The sequence below is a fragment of the Bos javanicus genome, chromosome 16 (assembly GCF_032452875.1).
Source record: "Bos javanicus breed banteng chromosome 16, ARS-OSU_banteng_1.0, whole genome shotgun sequence".
Classification (NCBI taxonomy): Eukaryota; Metazoa; Chordata; class Mammalia; order Artiodactyla; family Bovidae; genus Bos; species Bos javanicus.
In genome coordinates, this window is record NC_083883.1 from 5807973 (window position 1) to 5826811 (window position 18839).

The window sequence follows — 18839 nt, forward strand, 5'->3', positions numbered from 1 at the left end:
GCTCATTTTGGGGGTTCAGTAAACATTTGTTGAATTAACAGCTCATGCTAGATAGTTAAAAACAAATCTACATACAAATATACTTAACTGATTTTTGATGAAAGCAATGGCAAGCCAATGGAGAAAAGGTAGCCTTTTGGACAAACAGTGCTAGAGCAACTGGACATCTATTGGCAAAAAATGGACTTTGATCTAAACCTCCTACTTTACATAAAAATTAACTCAAAATGAATCCTGACTTAAAAGTGAAACATAAAATTAAAAAAAAATTATGAAAATGTAGAGGAGATACAAGTGGAATCTAAGACTTAAATGCAATGTGTAAAACTATAACACTTCTAGAAAAAAAACATAGGAGAACTTCTTGGGATATAAGTCTAGGGAAATATTTTAGGCTTGACACCAAAAGACATAAAAAGGAAATTCATAAAAGTAAAGTTGATAAGCTGGGCCTCATTAAAATGAAAAACTTTTCTCTGCAAAATACCATGTGAAGGGATGAAAGACAAGCTACAATCTTTTAAATCATATATATGACTAGAACTAATATGCCAGCAAAATTGGAAAACTAAGCAGTGGCTGCAGAACTGGAAAAGGTCAGTTTTCATTCCAATCCCCAAAACAGGCAATGAAAAAGAGTGTCCAAACTACTGTACAATTACACTCATTTCTCATGTTAGCAAAGTAATGATTAAAATCCTTCAAGCTAGGTTTCAGCAGTATGGAAACTGAGAACTTTCAGATATACAAGCTGGATTTAGAAAAGGCAGAGGAACCAGAGATCAAATTGCCAACATCTGTTGGATCATAGCAAAAACTAGAGAATTCCAGAAAAATATCTGCTTCAGCTTCATTGACTACTCTAAAGCCTTTGACTATGAGGATCACAACAAACTGTGGAAAGTTCTTCAAGAGATGGGAATACCAGACCACCTTACCTGTGAAACCTGTGTGCAGGTCAAGAAGCAATAGTTAGAGCCAGACATGAAACAACAGACTGGTTCAAAATTGGGAAAAGAGTATGTCAAGAATGTATATTGTCACCCTGCTTATTTAACTTCTATGCAGACTACATCATGTGAAATGCTGGGCTGGATGAAGCTCAAGCTGGAATCAAGACTGGGGAGAAATATCAATAACTTCAGATATGCAGATGACACCATTCTTTTGGCAGAAAGTGAAGAGGTGATAAGCCTCTTGATGAAAGTGAAAATTAGTCACTCAGGGTCTGACTCTTTGTGACCCCATGGACTAGGGTCCTCCGTACAGGCTCCTCTGTACATGGGATTTTCCTGGCAAGAGTACTGGAGTGGGTTGCCATTTCCTTCTCCAGAGGATCTTCCCCACCTAGGGATCGAACCTGGGTCGCCAACATTGAAGGCAGATGCTTTACCATCTGAGCCACTAGGGAAGTATTGATGAAAGTGGAAGAGCTGGCTTAAAACTCAACATTTGTAAAACAAAGATCGTGGCATCCAGTTCCATCACTTCATGGCAAACAGATGGGGAAACAATGGAAACAATGACAGATTTTATTTTCTTGTGACTGAATCCATGAAATGAAAAGATGCTTGCTCCTTGGAAGAAAAGCAGTGACCAACCTAGACTGCATATTAAAAAGTAGAGCATTACTTTGCCTACAAATGTCCATATAATCAGAACTATGGTTTTTCCAGGAGTCATGTATGGATGCGAGACCTGGATGATTAAAAAGGCTGAGTGCCAAAGGATTGATGCCTTTGAACTAGAGAAGACTCTTGAGAGTCCCTTGGACTGCAAGGAGATCAAACCAGTCAATCCTAAAGGAAATCAACCCTGAATATTCATTGGAAGGACTGATGCTGTAGCTGAAGCTTCAATACTTTGTCCACCTGATGCAAAAAGCTGACACACTGGAAAAAACCCTGATGCTGGTAAAGATTGAGGGCAGGTGGAAAGGGAACGGTGACAGGGATGAGATGGTTGGATGGCATCACTGACTCAATGGACATGAGTTTGAGCAAGCTCCGGGAGATGGTGAAGGAGAAGGAAGCCTGGCGTGCTGCAGTCCATGAGGTCACAAAGGTTTGGACGTGACTGAGTGACTGAACAATAACAATGACAACAATATCTAGAATAAAGGATTCTCAAAACTTTACAGTGAAAAACAATATAATTAGGAAATGGGCAAAAATCATGAAGAAATTGAAGAGCACATATAAATGGCAAATTAGCACAAGAAAAGCTGTTCAACATCATTACCTATTAAGGAAATGCAAATTAAGACCACAAGGTATTACTGCACACTTATTAGAATGGCTAAAATAAAAAATGGTAACAACATCAAATTCTGGCAAGAATGTGGAAACCCTCATTAGGTGAACACTGTGTGATACATCTGTACCATGGAATACCACTCAGCAATTAAAAGGAAAAGACTGTTGACATGTACAAAGACTTGAATGGATGTCAAAGGAATTATGGTGAATGAAAGAAATCTAATGCCCAAAGATTTTACTGTACATTCTATCTACGTAACAGTTTTAAAATGACAAAGTTTTAGAAATGGAAACCAGATTAGTGGTTGCCAGGGGTGAGGAATAAGGAGATAGCCAAGAAAGAGGTGGGTGTGGCTATAAAAATTCCTTGTGATGATGGAATTGTTCTGGATTTTGACTGTGGCAGTGGATACACCAACTTACATACGTGATAAAACAGTACAGAACTGACTAAATTCACACACAAGTATAACCATTTGAATAACATGAGTGGGTTGTATCAATATTGTCCATTTAGTGGCTCTTTAGGAGATGAATCTTGGATCAGCCATTTGTTTTTTGTAAATTTTTGGCAAGTCTTAACATTTTTCAATTAAAATTACTTATGGAACTTGCTTGGCACAGAGTAAGGGCTTAATAGAAGTGAGAATTCAAAATTGTCTTCTAGTGGATGTTCTAAGTTGCCTTTTTTCCTAATATTTGGTAATATCTTGGATTCTCTTTCTAAATTAAAGTAAACTCATGGTAAATGTGTTTGTTTTCCTTCATTTCTGGTAAGGCTGAAATTTGGTTGTGCTGTGATCAGTATTGCACCATAATTTACACAGCCCTGGTGAGAGTCAGCACTTTGGATTTTGAACACTTAAAAAAAACTCTTTACCCACAGCTGAACTTGCTGGGAAGTTCATTTTCAGGCATTTCCCAAAACTCATTGCCTTCTTTTAATAAACATCAGTATATTTCCAGTTATTCCATTACAGATGAAAATTATGCAGGTAAACCCTTGTCTTTTGCTGTCTTTGTCAGAAATATAACACAGGACTGGATGTGTCTTTTGGCATTCTGAATACATTCTGAATATTCTTAAGGTCTTCTGGAACCTTTCTCTTTTCATACTTAACCACTCCCGACCTCTTCACAGTCTAGTGCCTGATTATTCAGTACTTCAGGCACTACTCTTCCCTCTTCTAACAGATTAGAAAGGCACCAAAGGGTGACTCATTAAGTGTGTTAGGTAAAGCAGCAATAACTACAAGGAATGTCTCGCTCAAATATTGTCTGAGTAGTATTTTCAGTTCAGTTCAGTCACTCAGTCATGTCCAACTCCTTCCGACCCTATGGACTGCAGCACGCCAGGCCTCCCTGTCCATCACCAACTCCTGGAGTTTACTAAAACTCATGTCCATTGAGCTGGTGATGTCATTCAACCATCTTATCTTCTGAAATCCCCTTCTTTTCCCGCCTTCAATCTTTCCCAGTATCAGGGTCTTTTAAAATGAGTCAGTTCTTCACATCAGGTGGCCAAAGTATTGGAGTTTCAGCTTCAACATCAGTCCTTCCAATGAATATTCAGGACTGATTTCCTCTAGGATGGACAGGTTGGATCTCCTTGCTGTCCAAGGGACTCTCAAGAGTCTTCTCCAACACCACAGTTCAAAAACATCAATTCTTCAGCACTCAGCTTTCTTTATAGTTCAACTCTGACATTCATATATGACTACTGGAAAAACCATAGCTTTGACTAGACTGACCTTTATTGGCAAAGTAATGTCTCGGCTTTTTAATATGTTGTCTAGGTTGGTCACAACTTTTCTTCCAAGGAGCAATTGTCTTTTAATTTCATGGCTGCAGTCACCATCTGAAGTGATTTTAGACCCCCCCAAAATTAAGTCTGTCACTGTTTCCCCATCTATTTGCTATGAAGTTATGGTACCAGGTACCATGATCTTAGTTTTCTGAATGTTGAGTTTTAAGCCAATTTTTTCACTCTCCTCTTTCACTTTCATCAACAGGTGCTTTATTTCTTCTTTGCCTTTTTCCATAAGGGTGGTGTCATCTGCATATCTGGAGTTATTGATATTTCTCCCGGCAATCTCGATTCCAGCTTGTTCTTAATCCAGCTCAGCATTTCTCAGGATGTACTCTGCATATAAGTTAAATAAGCAGGGTGACAATATACAGCCTTGATGTACTCCTTTTCCTATTTGGAACCAGTCTGTTGTTCCATGTCCAGTTCTAACTGTTGCTTCCTGACCTGCATACATATTTCTCAGGAGGCAGGTCAGATGGTCTGGTATTCCCAGCTCTTTAAGAATGTTCCAGAGTTTGTTGTGGTCTACACAGTCAAAGGCTTTGGCATAGTCAATAAAGAGGAAGTAGATGTTTTTCTGGAACTCTCTTGCTTTTTTGATGATCCAACACATGTTGGCAATTTGATCTCTGGTTCCTCTGCATTTTCTAAATCCAGCTTGAACATCTGGAAGTTCACAGTTCATGTACTGTCGAAGCCTGGCTTGGAGAATTTTGAGCATTGCTTTGCTAGTGCCTGAGATGAGTGCAATTGTGTGGTAGTTTGAGCATTTTTTGGCATTGCCTTTCTTTGGAAGAGTTGTATTTTCAGGCCCATTTATATTCCTGAGTCTTTTCATGCTTGTCTTTCCCCACTGGGCTTTAGAACTTCAGGAAGGAAACAACTTTCTCCAACAGGTTCTGTTTTTTAAAATTTCATCCTGCTGTTGGCAGTCGAAACTAATACTCAAAGTCACAACTTTTCCTAATAGTTAGTGCTTTTCAGAAATGGCTTCCTCTCACACTAGTATCCAAGCTCCACTGGACTTAATGCTCAGCTTGAGCTAACTCAAGTTTTGTTTTGAGAGTTGTGGAGACTTCCACTCTGAACCAAAGTGCTTTTTAAAAAAAAATCCCTATTTATCTTGTCACTCAGAAATTAATCATTTACACTTCAAAACAGCAATTTCCAGTCCTAGCATACACACACAAAAAGACTGGGGTTACGGTTTCTAAATACTCTCAGAGTTCTAAATACTCTCAAAAGTCCCACTTGCTCGTGGCATCAGATCTTGATGATAATATTGAGGTTTCTAGTGCCCTTTGACTCAGTTGATTGCAAAAGTCCTAATTCTGCCCTGTTCCACCCAGTTTCTTCCTAACTGAGGAGGAAGAAGCTCTCAGTTCAGAGTTTTGACCTGTATTTTTTTTTTAACGCTGGGATTTTGCTGACTATTGTGCAGCTGAATTCATTTGGAGAGTGCTGCTGCCAGTTCACTCTCTTCCTTCCAGATATTTTCAGGTGCAACCTGTGATCTTTGAGCTTCCATTGGTCACAATTGTCAACACTTACCATGAAGCCTGTGTCAGGGAGAAAGTCCCCAGTTCTGTACCTCCTTGGGATTCTGACTGTGCTCCTCTGCCCTGACGGCTTACAAGGTGAGTAAAATCGTTGTGGATTCTCAGGTCCCAGAAAAGCAATTAGAAAAGTATTCAATTAATAGCAAGAAGGTAGTTAAACCAATCAATTACAAATATATTCATTCCATATTAGGAATTTTAAAAGTATGATCAAATTGAAATGTTTTATATTACTTTGTGGGAGGTATTATAACTTGTTTTACTAATGTCAATTTCAGTTAACAAATTGCTTTACCAATGTTATAATAAATTGTTTATTAACTTCTATTTTATTAATGGAACAACTGAATTCCCAAATATTTTCAAAATGTTTTTTTAGTACTTTTATATTTATATTATTATCATTATTAGAGAAACAGTTATTTTGTATGAATTCCTGGGGGTCTGCTCTAGTAAACAGATAATGAATTGTGGGAATGAAATGAACAGCATGGGGAACATGGTCAACAGTATTGTAATAGGCTTGTATGATGACAGATAGTAACTAGATTATCGTGGTGAGCATTTATAAAGGGCTTCCCTGGTGGTTCAGATGGTTAAGAATCTACCTGCAGTGCAGAAGATGCAGGTTGCATCCCTGGGTCAGGAATATCCCCTGGAGAAGGAAATGGCAACCTACTCCAGTATTCTTGCCTGGGAAATCTCATGGACAGAGGAGCCTAGTGAACTACAGTCCATGGAGTGACAAAGAGTTGGACATGACTGAGCAATAGAACATGCATGCATTTTATAAGGTAAATAAATGTGTTGTACACCTAGATTGAACATAATGTTGAGTTCAATTACATTTCAGTTAAAAAAAGAATAAACTGCAAATAACATTACTTTCATAATGATACATAAATATGAACTCACAAATGCTTGTAATTTCTTAATTTTTCAATTAGTTTATTACACTCAGAGATAATTTTTGTTTCTAATCCATTGGTGTGTTATTACCTTCTCTTAAGCAAAATTGAAATTGTAACTGTTACCACTAATTCTGAGAAAATGAACTAGAATCTTAAGTCATATGTAAAAAATCTCTCTGTAAATGACATTTTATATATGTAAAGTTTAATTTTTTGCAGTTTTGTAATGTTTATAAATTAATCAGCATTGAGAAGATTTGATAATACCTGTAGGACTCTATGGAGAAATGTGACTAGAGCATTTAGTTGTGCTTTATATAAATGAAATCTGTGCATTAAAGGTGATTTTTTAAATCAGAAAATGTGATTTCTTTTTTTCCTATTGATAACTTAAAATATGTACAAAGCTTCAAATACTTATTACTCAGATCCAACAATTATCAACTCATGACCATTCTTGTTTTAACCATATCCACATCCATTTTCCCCAGTCTAAGTTATTTAGAAGGAAATCTTGGATATTACTTCTGAATATTTTAGCATATATCTCTAAAAGATAGGCATTCTTTCTTAAAAGCTATGACAAACCATTATCATATGTAAAATTAAGTAATGATTACATAATATCAAGTATCTAGGTTTCAAATTTTCCTGATTGTCTTATTTATAAATGTTTTTGTAACTTTATTTATTCAAATTAGAATCCAAGTAAGGTCTACACATCACAATTGATTCATATGCCTCTTGAGTTTCTTTTAATGTATAGATCCTTTTCTTTTTCTTATATGATTTTTCTTTTGTCTAATTTAATTTCTAAAGAGGATATGGTGGTATCATTATTTTGGAGGCTTCTTCTGCAAAAAGATGAAAATAATTGAGAGAAGGCTAAAAAAGTCAATATAGAATTATAAACTTCTTCAAGTGTTTGGCTAGGAATTGGACCTGATGATTTTTTAACTTATTTAGCAAGTAATAGATTCTCTTTTGTGTATATATGTGTGTCTGTGTCTGTGTGTGTGTGTGTGGTGTATTTATTCTACCAACCTTCCACGTTCATCTTTGAATTTCTATTTCCATTGGGTAAGTCAGTAAAGAAAGGCCATATATCATTGGTCAAGAAGTCTTGTGAGCTATTAATTTATCTTTTGAATAAATTCCTTCTTTTTCATTTCCTTAATTCCTCCATTGTTTATGGAATTATGCCTTTAACCCAACCTATTGTTTAAAACCTGTCATAAGCTGATCCCAGTTTCATAGCCTACCTCTCACACTTCTCCCCTATGTGATTCTCTAGTCAAACTAGCCTATTAACCAACCATAAATATTCCCATGTGATTTGCTCCCTCTCATTCTTGCTAACATAATTCCCCCTCAATATAAAATGCCTCATCAATGCAGCTAACTATCCAATACCAAGTCCTGCCCCTAGGAGGCATTTTCCTGGCATATTTACGCATGGGATTTCTCTTCCTCTTCTTATAATACATATTTTCTGCTTTCTTTTGACAAATACCATAGTCTGCCTGCTATTTTGACTTAACTATTTATATGCCATCCTCACTATTTTAACGAGGCTCCAATGTGACCCTTAATATTCTCCATGGAGTTTAGTGCAACAATCTTATGTCTATTGTGTTACTAAAAATTTATTTCACGTAAGCCTCAGGAAGGGCTATACTTGAGCTCTAGACTTCCTGTATAGGTAACATCACCTTCTCACAAATATCTGTTTGGGAACTGCCCCTTTCAGAGGAACATTCTAAGTGTCTGTGGTATGGAGAGTTATGAAATGTGCTCCCTGCCCTCAAGATGCAAAAGGAGAATAAAGATCTGTTTGTCTACTTATCTATCTGTCAGCACAGATATACACACACACATACCCCACAACATAACTGCCAAACCAGTGAGACAAAAATAGAATGTCTTTAACAGATTTGAAGACTTGTACTTCACTCATTGTGTGATTTATTTGCTTAGTCTTTCTATTTATACTTTATTGATTAGTCTGTTTCTTCATCTGTAAATGAGGATGACAATGACACTCAAGTAAGGTTTTTATGTTTTTGTTTTTTAAAATTAAATGAAATGTTGTAAGTGAAGTGCTTAACACGGTGCTTAGGACATAGATAGATACACCTGTTATTGCTAACAAGAAATGTAGTTCAGAGAAACCAAATATTGTTGTGTGCCAGAGTTGGTCAGGTGCATTCACAAATGTGATAATGTGATTTGAAAGAAAAAAAAAATTTTTTGGTCATTTGGTCATTCAGAAAATGTGTATTTGGTCTTTGTCCAAGGTTCCTGGCTCACAGCTCCCAAAACTCTGATAATATCCTAAGTAAAGATGATGAGAAAGGTGTCTAATGAACTAACTTCAGAACCCCAACTAAAGAAGGGTGCTCAAGTCGCTTCAGTCATGTTTGACTCTTTGGACTATAGCTCGCAAGGCTCCTCTTTACCTGGGTTTCTCCAGGCAGGAATACTGGAGTAGGTTGCCATGCTCTCCTCCAGGGGATCTTCCCAACCCAGGGATTGAACCCAAATCTCCTGTGTCTCCTGCATAGCAAGCGGATTCTTGACTGCTGAACCATGAGTAAGCCCAAAGATGGACAGTGGTTGCTAATCATGATTAGAGGGTTGGAATTATCAGTCTTACCCTCTGCCTCTGGTGAGGAGGCAGGGGTTGGAGGTTGAATCAATTGCTAATGACCAATGTTTTTATTAGCCGTATCTATGTGATAAAGCCTCCATAAAACCCCCAAAAGATGGGACTTAGAGAGCTTCTGGTTGGTGAATATGTAGAGGTGCAGGAAAACTGGCATTTCTGGAGATGGCATGGAAGCTCTGTGCCCCTTTCACACACTTTGCCCTTTGCAGCTCTTCTGTATGGCTGTTCCTGAGTTATATCCTTTTACAATAAATCTGGTAAGTTAAATATTTCTCTGATTTCTGTGAGGTGCTCTAGAAAATTCACTGAACCCAGGTTTACTCTATAACTTTAATCTTTTATTTATAGAAGACACAAAATTATGAAAGCTTTCCAAGTCCTGATAAACTTAACATCTGTTTCTTAAAATTATGTGTATTTGCCAATATTTTAAAATTATTAACTAAATCCTCCAAGGCTATGTGAAATTTGATATAATGTCTTTGTATGGGTTAATTCTTATTTCATTATTGAAGTAATTTCAGAAAACATTTTCTAATATTCTCTTCTATAAAAGATGCAAAACCACAGAATATTCTTGGGATTGATGGGTACGGAAGTGATTTGGTATTCTGGATTTGCACAGTCCCTACAAGTTTTCACAGAACAATGTCTCTTGATCACGAATGTTTCTTTAGTAACTTTAGTTAAAAAAAAAAAAAAAAAGACTGACTCTAAGCTTTAATTACTGGAAGTCTTCCACTGTCCTCAAGTAGCCCATTCTCTCTGCTGAGGGCAGTGTATTGCCAAGACCATGGTCTGCGTGGAGCAGAACTGCCCTGACTCAGTCCCTCCCTTGTGTGACCTTGGGAAAGTTACTGTACTTCTCTGTGTTTCCTCATCTATGAAATGAAAATAATAATAATAATGCATACCTCATAGGGTTGTTTGGGAGAATTAAATGAGTTAATATTTGTTAAATGCTTTAAGTACTGCCTGACATTTAATGGTAAATGCTTATACTCATATTTTGCTAAATATTTAAACTTATTGAAAAAAAAAAAAACAGTTGTATACAAGGTGAGGATCAGTTCTCTTTCCCTCAGATACCCTTATACATACCTCCTTTCCTTAATTTCCAGCCACATAGTAATAGAGGAGCACAGTCCTTCTTTGGTGCTTCATTCATAGCTCAGTTGGTAAAGAATCTGCCTGCAATGCTGGAGACCCGGGTTCGATCCTTGGGTTGGGAAGATCCCCTGGAGAAGGAAATGGAAACCCACTCAGTATTCTTGCCTGGAGAATCCCATGGACAGAGAAGCCTGGCAGGCTACAGTCCCTGAAGTCACAAGAGTTGGACACGACTTAGTCACTAAACCACCGCCACCACATTTTTTCTTTGTGAATAATTCCAATTATCTTATGGGCAATGAAATTTATTGGGAAGGATAAAAGTCTTTCAATCGATCACTTTAGTTGAATGCTGCTTTGTTTAATGTGCTGCTTTGTTTAAACAACAATAACAACAAAAACCTCTTCTCTCTCTTTCACCATTGAAGGTTGTAGTCCACCACCTGAAGTTAAACATGGACACTTTATGTATATTCAAAGAGAAATATGGGGAACTGATGTGGTTGAGTATGAATGTCAGGAAGGATATACTCTTGTTGGAGAGGCTAGAATCTCCTGCAGATTTGTCGGGTGGTCATCACCGGCTCCTCAGTGTAAAGGTAATCTAGGTTCTCTGGAGGCAGAATAGCACTAAGAGATAGAGCTACTATGGAGTAATTCAGAAGTGACTCTGAGAGAACGCGTCCTCCCAGCCAGAGGTAGAGTTGTCATGAGCATGTGCTTGAGCCTGAGTGAGGTCCACTGTGGTTTAATTCCCACATATCCAATAAATGGCACCTCAAATTCTTATAGAGGCCAGAACCTTTCATGGGAGAGTTGACTGATAGGGTTGACCTCCTTATTGGGTAAGTGGCTATTATGGCAGAATAAGGAAAATGTTCCTAAATGTTATTTAAATCATTTCACTCATAATAACTCCAGGAGCTGAGTTACTGGTGCTATTTTTTTTTTTTTTTTTTACACAAGATGAAACTGAGGCAAGAAGAGAGGTCCCATAGGGCAGAAGTTAACAGCTCAGAACAGCCCCTAGGCTCTCACTTTTGCTTTGCAGCTGCAATTATGTGATGTGGGGCAAGGCATTTAACTTCCCTGTGTCTCAGTTGCCTCATCTCTAAGGTGGAGATAACCATAGGGCCTCCCTCACAGAGTTGCTGAAAGCTTACTTTAAATGATGTATATATTGTGTTTGCACACAGGTGATTCCAGCCAGAGCTCCATAAATACTTGCCAGTATTGGTAGTAGTAATAGTAGTGTATCAGTAGCATAGAAAAGAAAGGTAGAATTCAGCAATATTTTTATCCTTTTTAAATGCTATTATTAGTGTTAAAATGTGTTGTATCTGAGATATTCACAATGCTAAGAAAATGTGTCTTGATTACAGCTCTATGCCCAAAACCAGAAATATCAAATGGAAAGCTGTCTGTGGAGAAGGATCAATATGTCAGCCCTGAAACTGTCACCGTCAGGTGTGACCCTGGCTATAGGATGGTTGGTTCCCAGAACATCCTTTGCTCAGAGAACAAATTCTGGAGTCCGGATGTGCCCAAGTGTGAGAAGGTGAGTAACAGCCAATGAATTTTATGTCATATGACACCTCAAAATTAATTAAAGGGAAATGGGATGGTTCATAAAATAGAAAAAGAAATAATATGTCTTAAAGGTCTATTTCAGTTGAGGGGGGTGAATTTATGAGGTGTCTATTGGCTTTTTCCACCTTACAGTAGGTCATCTCAGGTGTGTGAACAAGAGTCTTATTGACCAGATATCTAGTCTTTAGTATTTCCTCCAATAAATTATGTGGTTTTGCTCCATTTCTGGTTGGTCAGCAGAACTGATGTGCTAGTTGTTTTTGGGGGGGATTTTCTTCCTGCTTATACTTCCTCTGTGTTTGGCACTGATGCTGATTATTATTTGAGAACAAACACAGACTGAGCTCTCAGGAAAATATTTTTCTAGGATCCAAAATATTTTTCTGGAGTTTCCTACCCATCATCAGTCCTGGGGTAGTTCTTCATTTTCCAGTCTTTCTTATGTCATAAGACTTCCTGAAGAAGCTCACCCTTTACAAGGATGAGGAAACTTTCTGAAATCATTCTTTTTGTTTCCTCTTTCAGGTATCTGCTGAAGTTTGTGAGGCAGTCTTTAAAGGCCAAAAACTCCTAAAGTGTCTCCCGAATGCCATGGAAGCAAAGGTGGCCCTGGAGTTACATAAATTGTCTCTGGAGATTGAAAAACTGGAGCAAGAAAAAAGCAAATTGGAAATTCCTTGAGGCTTTCTCTTGGATACATTCTCAGGAAAGAAGTTGCAGTATCAGTATGCTTCACTGTGCAGGAGAGTTCTTGCCACACTCACACAAAATACAGGATGCTTGGGGCTGGTGCACTGGGATGACCCAGAGGGATGGTATGGGGAGGGAGGTGGGAGGGGGTTCAGGATTGGGAACATGTGTACACCCGTGGCGGATTCATGTTGATGTATGGCAAAATCAATACAATATTGTAACGTAATTAGCCTCTAATTAAAATAAATAAATTTTAAAAATACAGTATTTTTTACCTTACTAACTTCTACAGTTGTGACTTTCTTATTCTTTGATTAGCTGTAGGATCTATAGTGATGCTTATTCCTGATGCTGATAATTCATATCTTCTCTCTTTTTGCTTCCTGACCAGTCTGCCTTGGATTTATCAATAAAATTGATACATGTTTTATGGCTTAGAATGTGGCACTTGCTCAATATTCCATGTATTCTTGTAAAGACTGTGTGTTTTGCTGCTGAGTGGTACTCCCTATAAATGTCAATTAGGTAAAGTTGGTTGCTAATATGGTTCCAGTCTTCTCTACCCTGGCTGATTTTCAGTCTATTTGTTCTATCAATGATTGGAAGAAGGGGTATCAAAATTCTCTTTGTAGGTTTGTCTATTATTTCCTGTAGCTTTTAGTTTTTGCTTCCTATACTTTAAAGTACTATTATTAGGGGCATAAATGTTTAGAATTTGTATCTTCTTGATAACTGACCCTTTTTTATTATGTAATAAACTTCTTTATCTTTCAGAATGTTTTTTTGTTCTCAAATATATTCAAACATATTTGGTTGATATTAATATAACCTATTATCTTTTATTTTTCTGTAAATTTCTAGAATAAATTCTGAGAGCCAAAATGTATAAATTTCAGTAGCTACATTTAAAAAGTAAAATTAAATATTTGAAATTAGTTTCAATAATGTATTTTATTTAGAGTCATTTTGATATGTAATCAATGTGAAAGTTATTAGCATTGTATTTAACATTCTTTTCTTCATACTAAATCCTAAAAATGCAGTATATATATATATATATGTATATATATATATATAAGTGTGTATATATATATATATATGTGTGTGTGTATATATATATATACACTTAAATGCAGTATATATAAGTGTATATATATACTTATATATATGCAGTATAATAAGTATATCTATTTAAATATATATATATACACACTGTATTTAAGTATAGATATATTTAAATTAAAGCACATCTAAATTTGAACTAGCCATATTTGAAATACTCAGTAACCACATGTGGCTAATAACTGTATTAAACAAAGTGATTCCAGATTTTCCACAATGTGTATGTTAACAAGTATTAGTATACCTTGCAATCTGGAAGCTGTAAAGAAGAAAAGTGCAGAGAATGAAGTGCCAGGTACAAGACATGAGGATGTTTCTCTATGGATAAATTATGCAACATTATAGAAATGCTAGTACTTGAAGTTAAGGAGTAATTGAAATTAAAAGAATTCAATATGCTAACTGCTGCAGCTCTTAAAAATTCACATAGTAATGGTATGCTACTCAAACTTTAACTATTGAGTTCCTGATTTGGAAACCATTTATATAGTTGTTTACGAAAATGATAGTCTTTTATCCCAAGCCATACAGAATGGCGCTCTGTGCTATAGACACTAGTGCAGATTTGGGGAGCTAGAGATGGTATAGGACATATCCCAGGCTTCTGAAGGGTCCCGTGGGAGTGGAATGAGTACACTAAGTGGATAGAAAGGAAGGAAAGCCTGAGGAAGCCTGAGGCTTTGAAAAGGAAGCCTGAGGCCTGGGTTGGAGACTGCCCTTTTATGGCAGATGGCAAAAAATGGCCACAGATGCTTCCTGTCCTTGTATCTACATCTTTAAGAATCCCTCCAATTTGAGGTAGAAGCTTTCTTCATCCTTTGAGTTTGGGCTACTTTGTCATTTGCTTTGGCCAATGGGACAAAAGTAACAAATATGATATAAGCAGAACCTTGCAAATCACTTTGTGCATTAGGGTTCCCCTTGTTGCTGCTCTTGAAATCCTATGTCCACCATCATGTGAATAAGTCTAGGCTATCTTGCTGGCTGATGAAAAAGATATATGCCCCTTCTTTGTCTCAGCTGATAGCAGATATGTGAGGCCATGGAAACTAGCCAGTCTCCAGTCAACTCGCCGACAGACTACAGGCACCTAAGCTAGGCTAACTGAGACAAGCTGAGCTTGAATCATATCAGAAAGACTTCCTGGAAGAATCCTTGTTTGTAAGTAATTGCTTTAGGTAACTACATTTTGGAACTGTTTTGAAGCAAAAGCCAGTCAAAAAGCTCTTTTAATTTGTTTGCAGTTTGTAAAACTATGCCACAGAAAGGATTAAAGTTATTGGCGGTCATGTCAAGTTATCCACACCAAGCATCTTGCAGGCAGGGCTTATTATACATGGGACAGATTTAGCTTACAAAGGACTGATTTAGATTTTTAAACATGAGATAATTCCTTTTTTGTTATTTTTTTGAGGTGGACATTGTTCTGGCTTTTGTGGTAAAGGCAACCTTGGAGGAAGAGACTGAGGTGTTCACCCAAAGCATTCTTTCCAACACATGAGAGTAAACCCTGACTTGAGTGCAGATGGAAAGTAAGTGTAACAGAGGCTTGTTCTCCTAATGCTGCTACAGACCATCTGATACCAAGAGCTGTTCTCTGTAACGGTGCGAGAGAAATGCCATGACTGACAGTGCAGACTTCTCCATGGTCCTAATGAATCAGGCCCAGCAAGGAAGCAGAAAACAGGAAGGCTTACAGAGACGCTGCAGGCAATGCCCTGGAAGAACAGCTGTTCCGGGTGAGGGTGCTGAGGCCGATAAGGATATATCTCAAAATAACAATTACATTTTGTCTTCTTCCAGTTTATCTGAGAGAGAATCATGTAGTACATTTGTTTAAAAACAAACAATTCTTTGGAGCAAGGTAGCCATGGATAGAGAAAATTGCTATCAGAAAAAGTCAGCCAGAGAGGATGTTTACTGTATTGACAAAGGTTATGTATCTGAAGCACAGGTCATCAGAAGGGACCCAGAGTGCCCAGCCTGGTCTTGGGGGAAGAAATGAATCAGGAATCCAACATGATACCTTTAGAAACTGTGCAGCCTAGGAATAAATTTACCCAAGGAGATGAAAAAACCTAAACCTGTAAGGCTTGAGGAAAGAAATGAAAGACAACACAAATAAAAGGAAAGGTATATTGTGCCCATGGATTAGAAGAATCAATATCCTTAAAATGTCCATACTATTCAAAACAATCTACAGACTCACTGCAATCCTTAACAAAATATAGGACTAGAGCAAGTTATTTGAAAATTTGTATGGAACTACAAAAGACCCAGAATAGCCAAATAAATCTTGCAAAAGAATAATACAACTGGAGATATCATACTTCCAGACTTGGAACTATACTATAGAATTACAGTAATCAAAATAGTATGATTTTGGCACAAAAACAGACCCATGAATCAGTGGTACAGAATAGAATGCAGAAATAAAACCATGTTCATATGATCAATTAATCGACAACAAAGGAGGCAAGAATATACAATGGGGAAAAGACAGTCTCTTTAATAAACAGTGTTGGAAAACTGAAGAGCTACATGCTAAAGAATGAATCTATATAATTTTCTTATATTATGTACCAAAATAAGCTCAAAATGGATTAAAGACTGAAATGTAAGACCAAAAGCCATAAAATTCCTAGAAAAACATAGGCAATAACGCTTTGACATCAGTCTTAGTGATACTTTTTTGTATATGTCTTCTTAGGCAAGGAAAACAAAATAAAAAATGAACAAATGGGTACATCAAGCTAAAAAGCTTTTCATAGCAAAGAAAACCACCAACAAAATGAAAAGGTGAAAATATATTTGCAAATGATATATTTGAATAGGGGTTTATATCTAAAATATATAAACTGTTCATAAAACTCAATTTCAACAAAACAGAACAAAGTAGACAACTTGACTAGATGTTCTTTCCAAAGACATACAAATGACCAACATGAAAATATGCTCAACATAACTAATGATCCGGGAAATGCAAATCAAAACCACAATGAGCTACCACCTCACACACATCTGTCAGAAGGGCTGTTTTATTTTATTTTTTAAATTAATTAATTTATTTTAACTGGAGGCTAGTTACTTTACAGTATTGTAGTGGTTTTTGCCATACACTGACATGAATCAGCCATAGGTGTATATGTGTTCCACATCCTGAACCCCCATCCCATCTCCCTTCCCCATCCCATCCCTCATGGTCATCCTAGTGCACCAGCCCTGAGCACCCTGTCTCATGCATCGAACCTGGACTGGCGATCTATTTCACGTATGATAACGTACATGTTTCAATGCTATTCTCTCAAATCATCCCACCCTCATCTTCTCCCACAGAGTCCAAAAGTCTGTTCTTTACATCTGTGTCTCTTTTGCTGTCTCACATATAGGGTCATCATTACTATCTTTCGAAATTCCATATATATGCGTTAATATACTGTATTGGTGTTTTTATTTCTGACTTACTTCACTCTGTATAATAGACTCTAGTTTCATCTGCCTCATTAGAACTGATTCAAATGTGTTCTTTTTAATAACTGAGTAATATTCTATTGTGTACCACAGCTTTCTTATCCATTCGTCTGCCGATGGACATCTATGTTGCTTCCATGTCCTGCCTATTGTAAACAGTGCTGAGATGAACATTGGGGTAAACGTGTCTATTTCAATTCTGGTTTCCTCGATGTATATGCCCAGCAGTGGGATTGCTGGGTCATATGGCTGTTCTATTTCCAGTCTTTTAAGGAATCTCCACACTGTTCTCCACAGTGGCTGTACTAGTTTGCATTCCCACCAACAGTGTAAGAGTCCCTAACCCTTTTCTCTGCACTCTCTCCAGCATTTATTGTTTGTAGACTTTTGGACAGCAGCCATTCTGACTGGCGTGAGATGGTACCTCACTGTGGTTTTGATTTTCATTTCTCTGATAATGAGTGATATTGAGCATCTTTTCATGTGTTTATTAGCCATCTGTACGTAGAATGGCTATTTTAGAAAGACAAGAAAGAAGCATTGGCAAAGATGTGGGGAAAAGGGAACACTTGTACACTGTTGGTTGGAATGTAAATTAGTGCTGTCATGAAAAACAGTGTGAAAGTCACTTGAAAATTTAAAAATAGAATGACCATATGATTCAGCAATTTTACTTCTGGGTGTTTATCCAAATAAAATTAAAAACAGATTAATTAGAAAAAGTTATATGCACCCCAATGTTCAAATTGAAGCATTATTTACAATAGCCAAGCTATAGAATCAATCTAAGTGTTCATCCATAGATGAATGGATAGAGAAGATATGATATGTATATATAGAGAATGAAAAGAATGAAAATTTTCCATTGCAACAATATGAGTGGATCTGCAGGGTGTTATACTAAGTGAAGTAAGTCAGACAGAGGAAAACAAAGACCATATGATTTCATTTATATGTAGAATCTAAAAAACAAGACAAATTAACAAACAAAACAAAACAGAAACAGACTCAAAATGCAGAGAACAAAGAAGTTTGTTGCCAGAGAGGAGGGGGTTGGGGGATGGATGAAATAGTTGAAGGGAATTAAAAGGTACAAACGTCTATCTGTAAGATAAATATGTCATGGGGATGAGATAGATATATAGGGAATGTGGTCATTAATATTAACCATTATGATGATGGATGTAACTGGTCTTCCTGATTATTTCACCATGTGTAAAATATTAAATCACTATGTTGCACATGTGAGACTAATAAAATATTATATGTTATTTACAATTCAATTGAAAACGTCCTTTATAAAAAAGAAGCAGCTGCAAGAACTTGATGTGGGCCTTCCCTGGACCACAGGGAAGTTGGGAGGAGCTAGGTTGGTTTCCTTAGCAAACAATCCCTAAATTTCAAGGGCTTTACAAGCAAGATTTATTTCTTGCTATCATTGCATACCCATACTGTGTTGACAGGGGCAGCTCTGTTCTGGGACCCACGCAAAGGAAGCCTATACTGTAAATGGAAGAACAAAACAATTATGCTGGCTCCTTAAGGCTGCAGCTGGCAGAAGCAAGTCACTTTAAGGGACCTTTAAAAGAGAACAAAGAGTTATCCCACTCTGCGTCTGAAAGAAGAATCAGAATCATTGGTGAACCA

The 18839-nt window shown here is 37.0% G+C and overlaps 1 protein-coding gene across 1 annotated transcript; it reads left to right on the plus strand.

Moving 5' to 3' along the window:
* Window positions 1–5295: 5295 nt before the first annotated feature.
* Window positions 5296–12878, plus strand: LOC133227535 (apolipoprotein R-like). Its single transcript, XM_061382125.1, has 4 exons — window positions 5296–5705; window positions 10745–10915; window positions 11699–11874; window positions 12432–12878. The coding sequence occupies exons 1-4, from the start codon at window positions 5621–5623 to the stop codon at window positions 12585–12587; spliced, it is 588 nt and encodes a 195-aa protein (XP_061238109.1). The 5' UTR covers window positions 5296–5620; the 3' UTR covers window positions 12588–12878.
* The last annotated feature ends 5961 nt before the right edge of the window (window positions 12879–18839 follow it).

What these genes read in the sequence shown, in the direction of transcription:
- LOC133227535 (XM_061382125.1), top strand. Translation starts at nt 5,621, where the DNA reads ATGAAGCCTGTGTCAGGGAGAAAGTCCCCAGTTCTGTACCTCCTTGGG. An exon ending in CTGCCCTGACGGCTTACAAG is followed by an intron (nt 5,706 to 10,744) that starts GTGAGTAAAATC and finishes TCACCATTGAAG; the next exon opens with GTTGTAGTCCACCACCTGAA. An exon ending in ACCGGCTCCTCAGTGTAAAG is followed by an intron (nt 10,916 to 11,698) that starts GTAATCTAGGTT and finishes TCTTGATTACAG; the next exon opens with CTCTATGCCCAAAACCAGAA.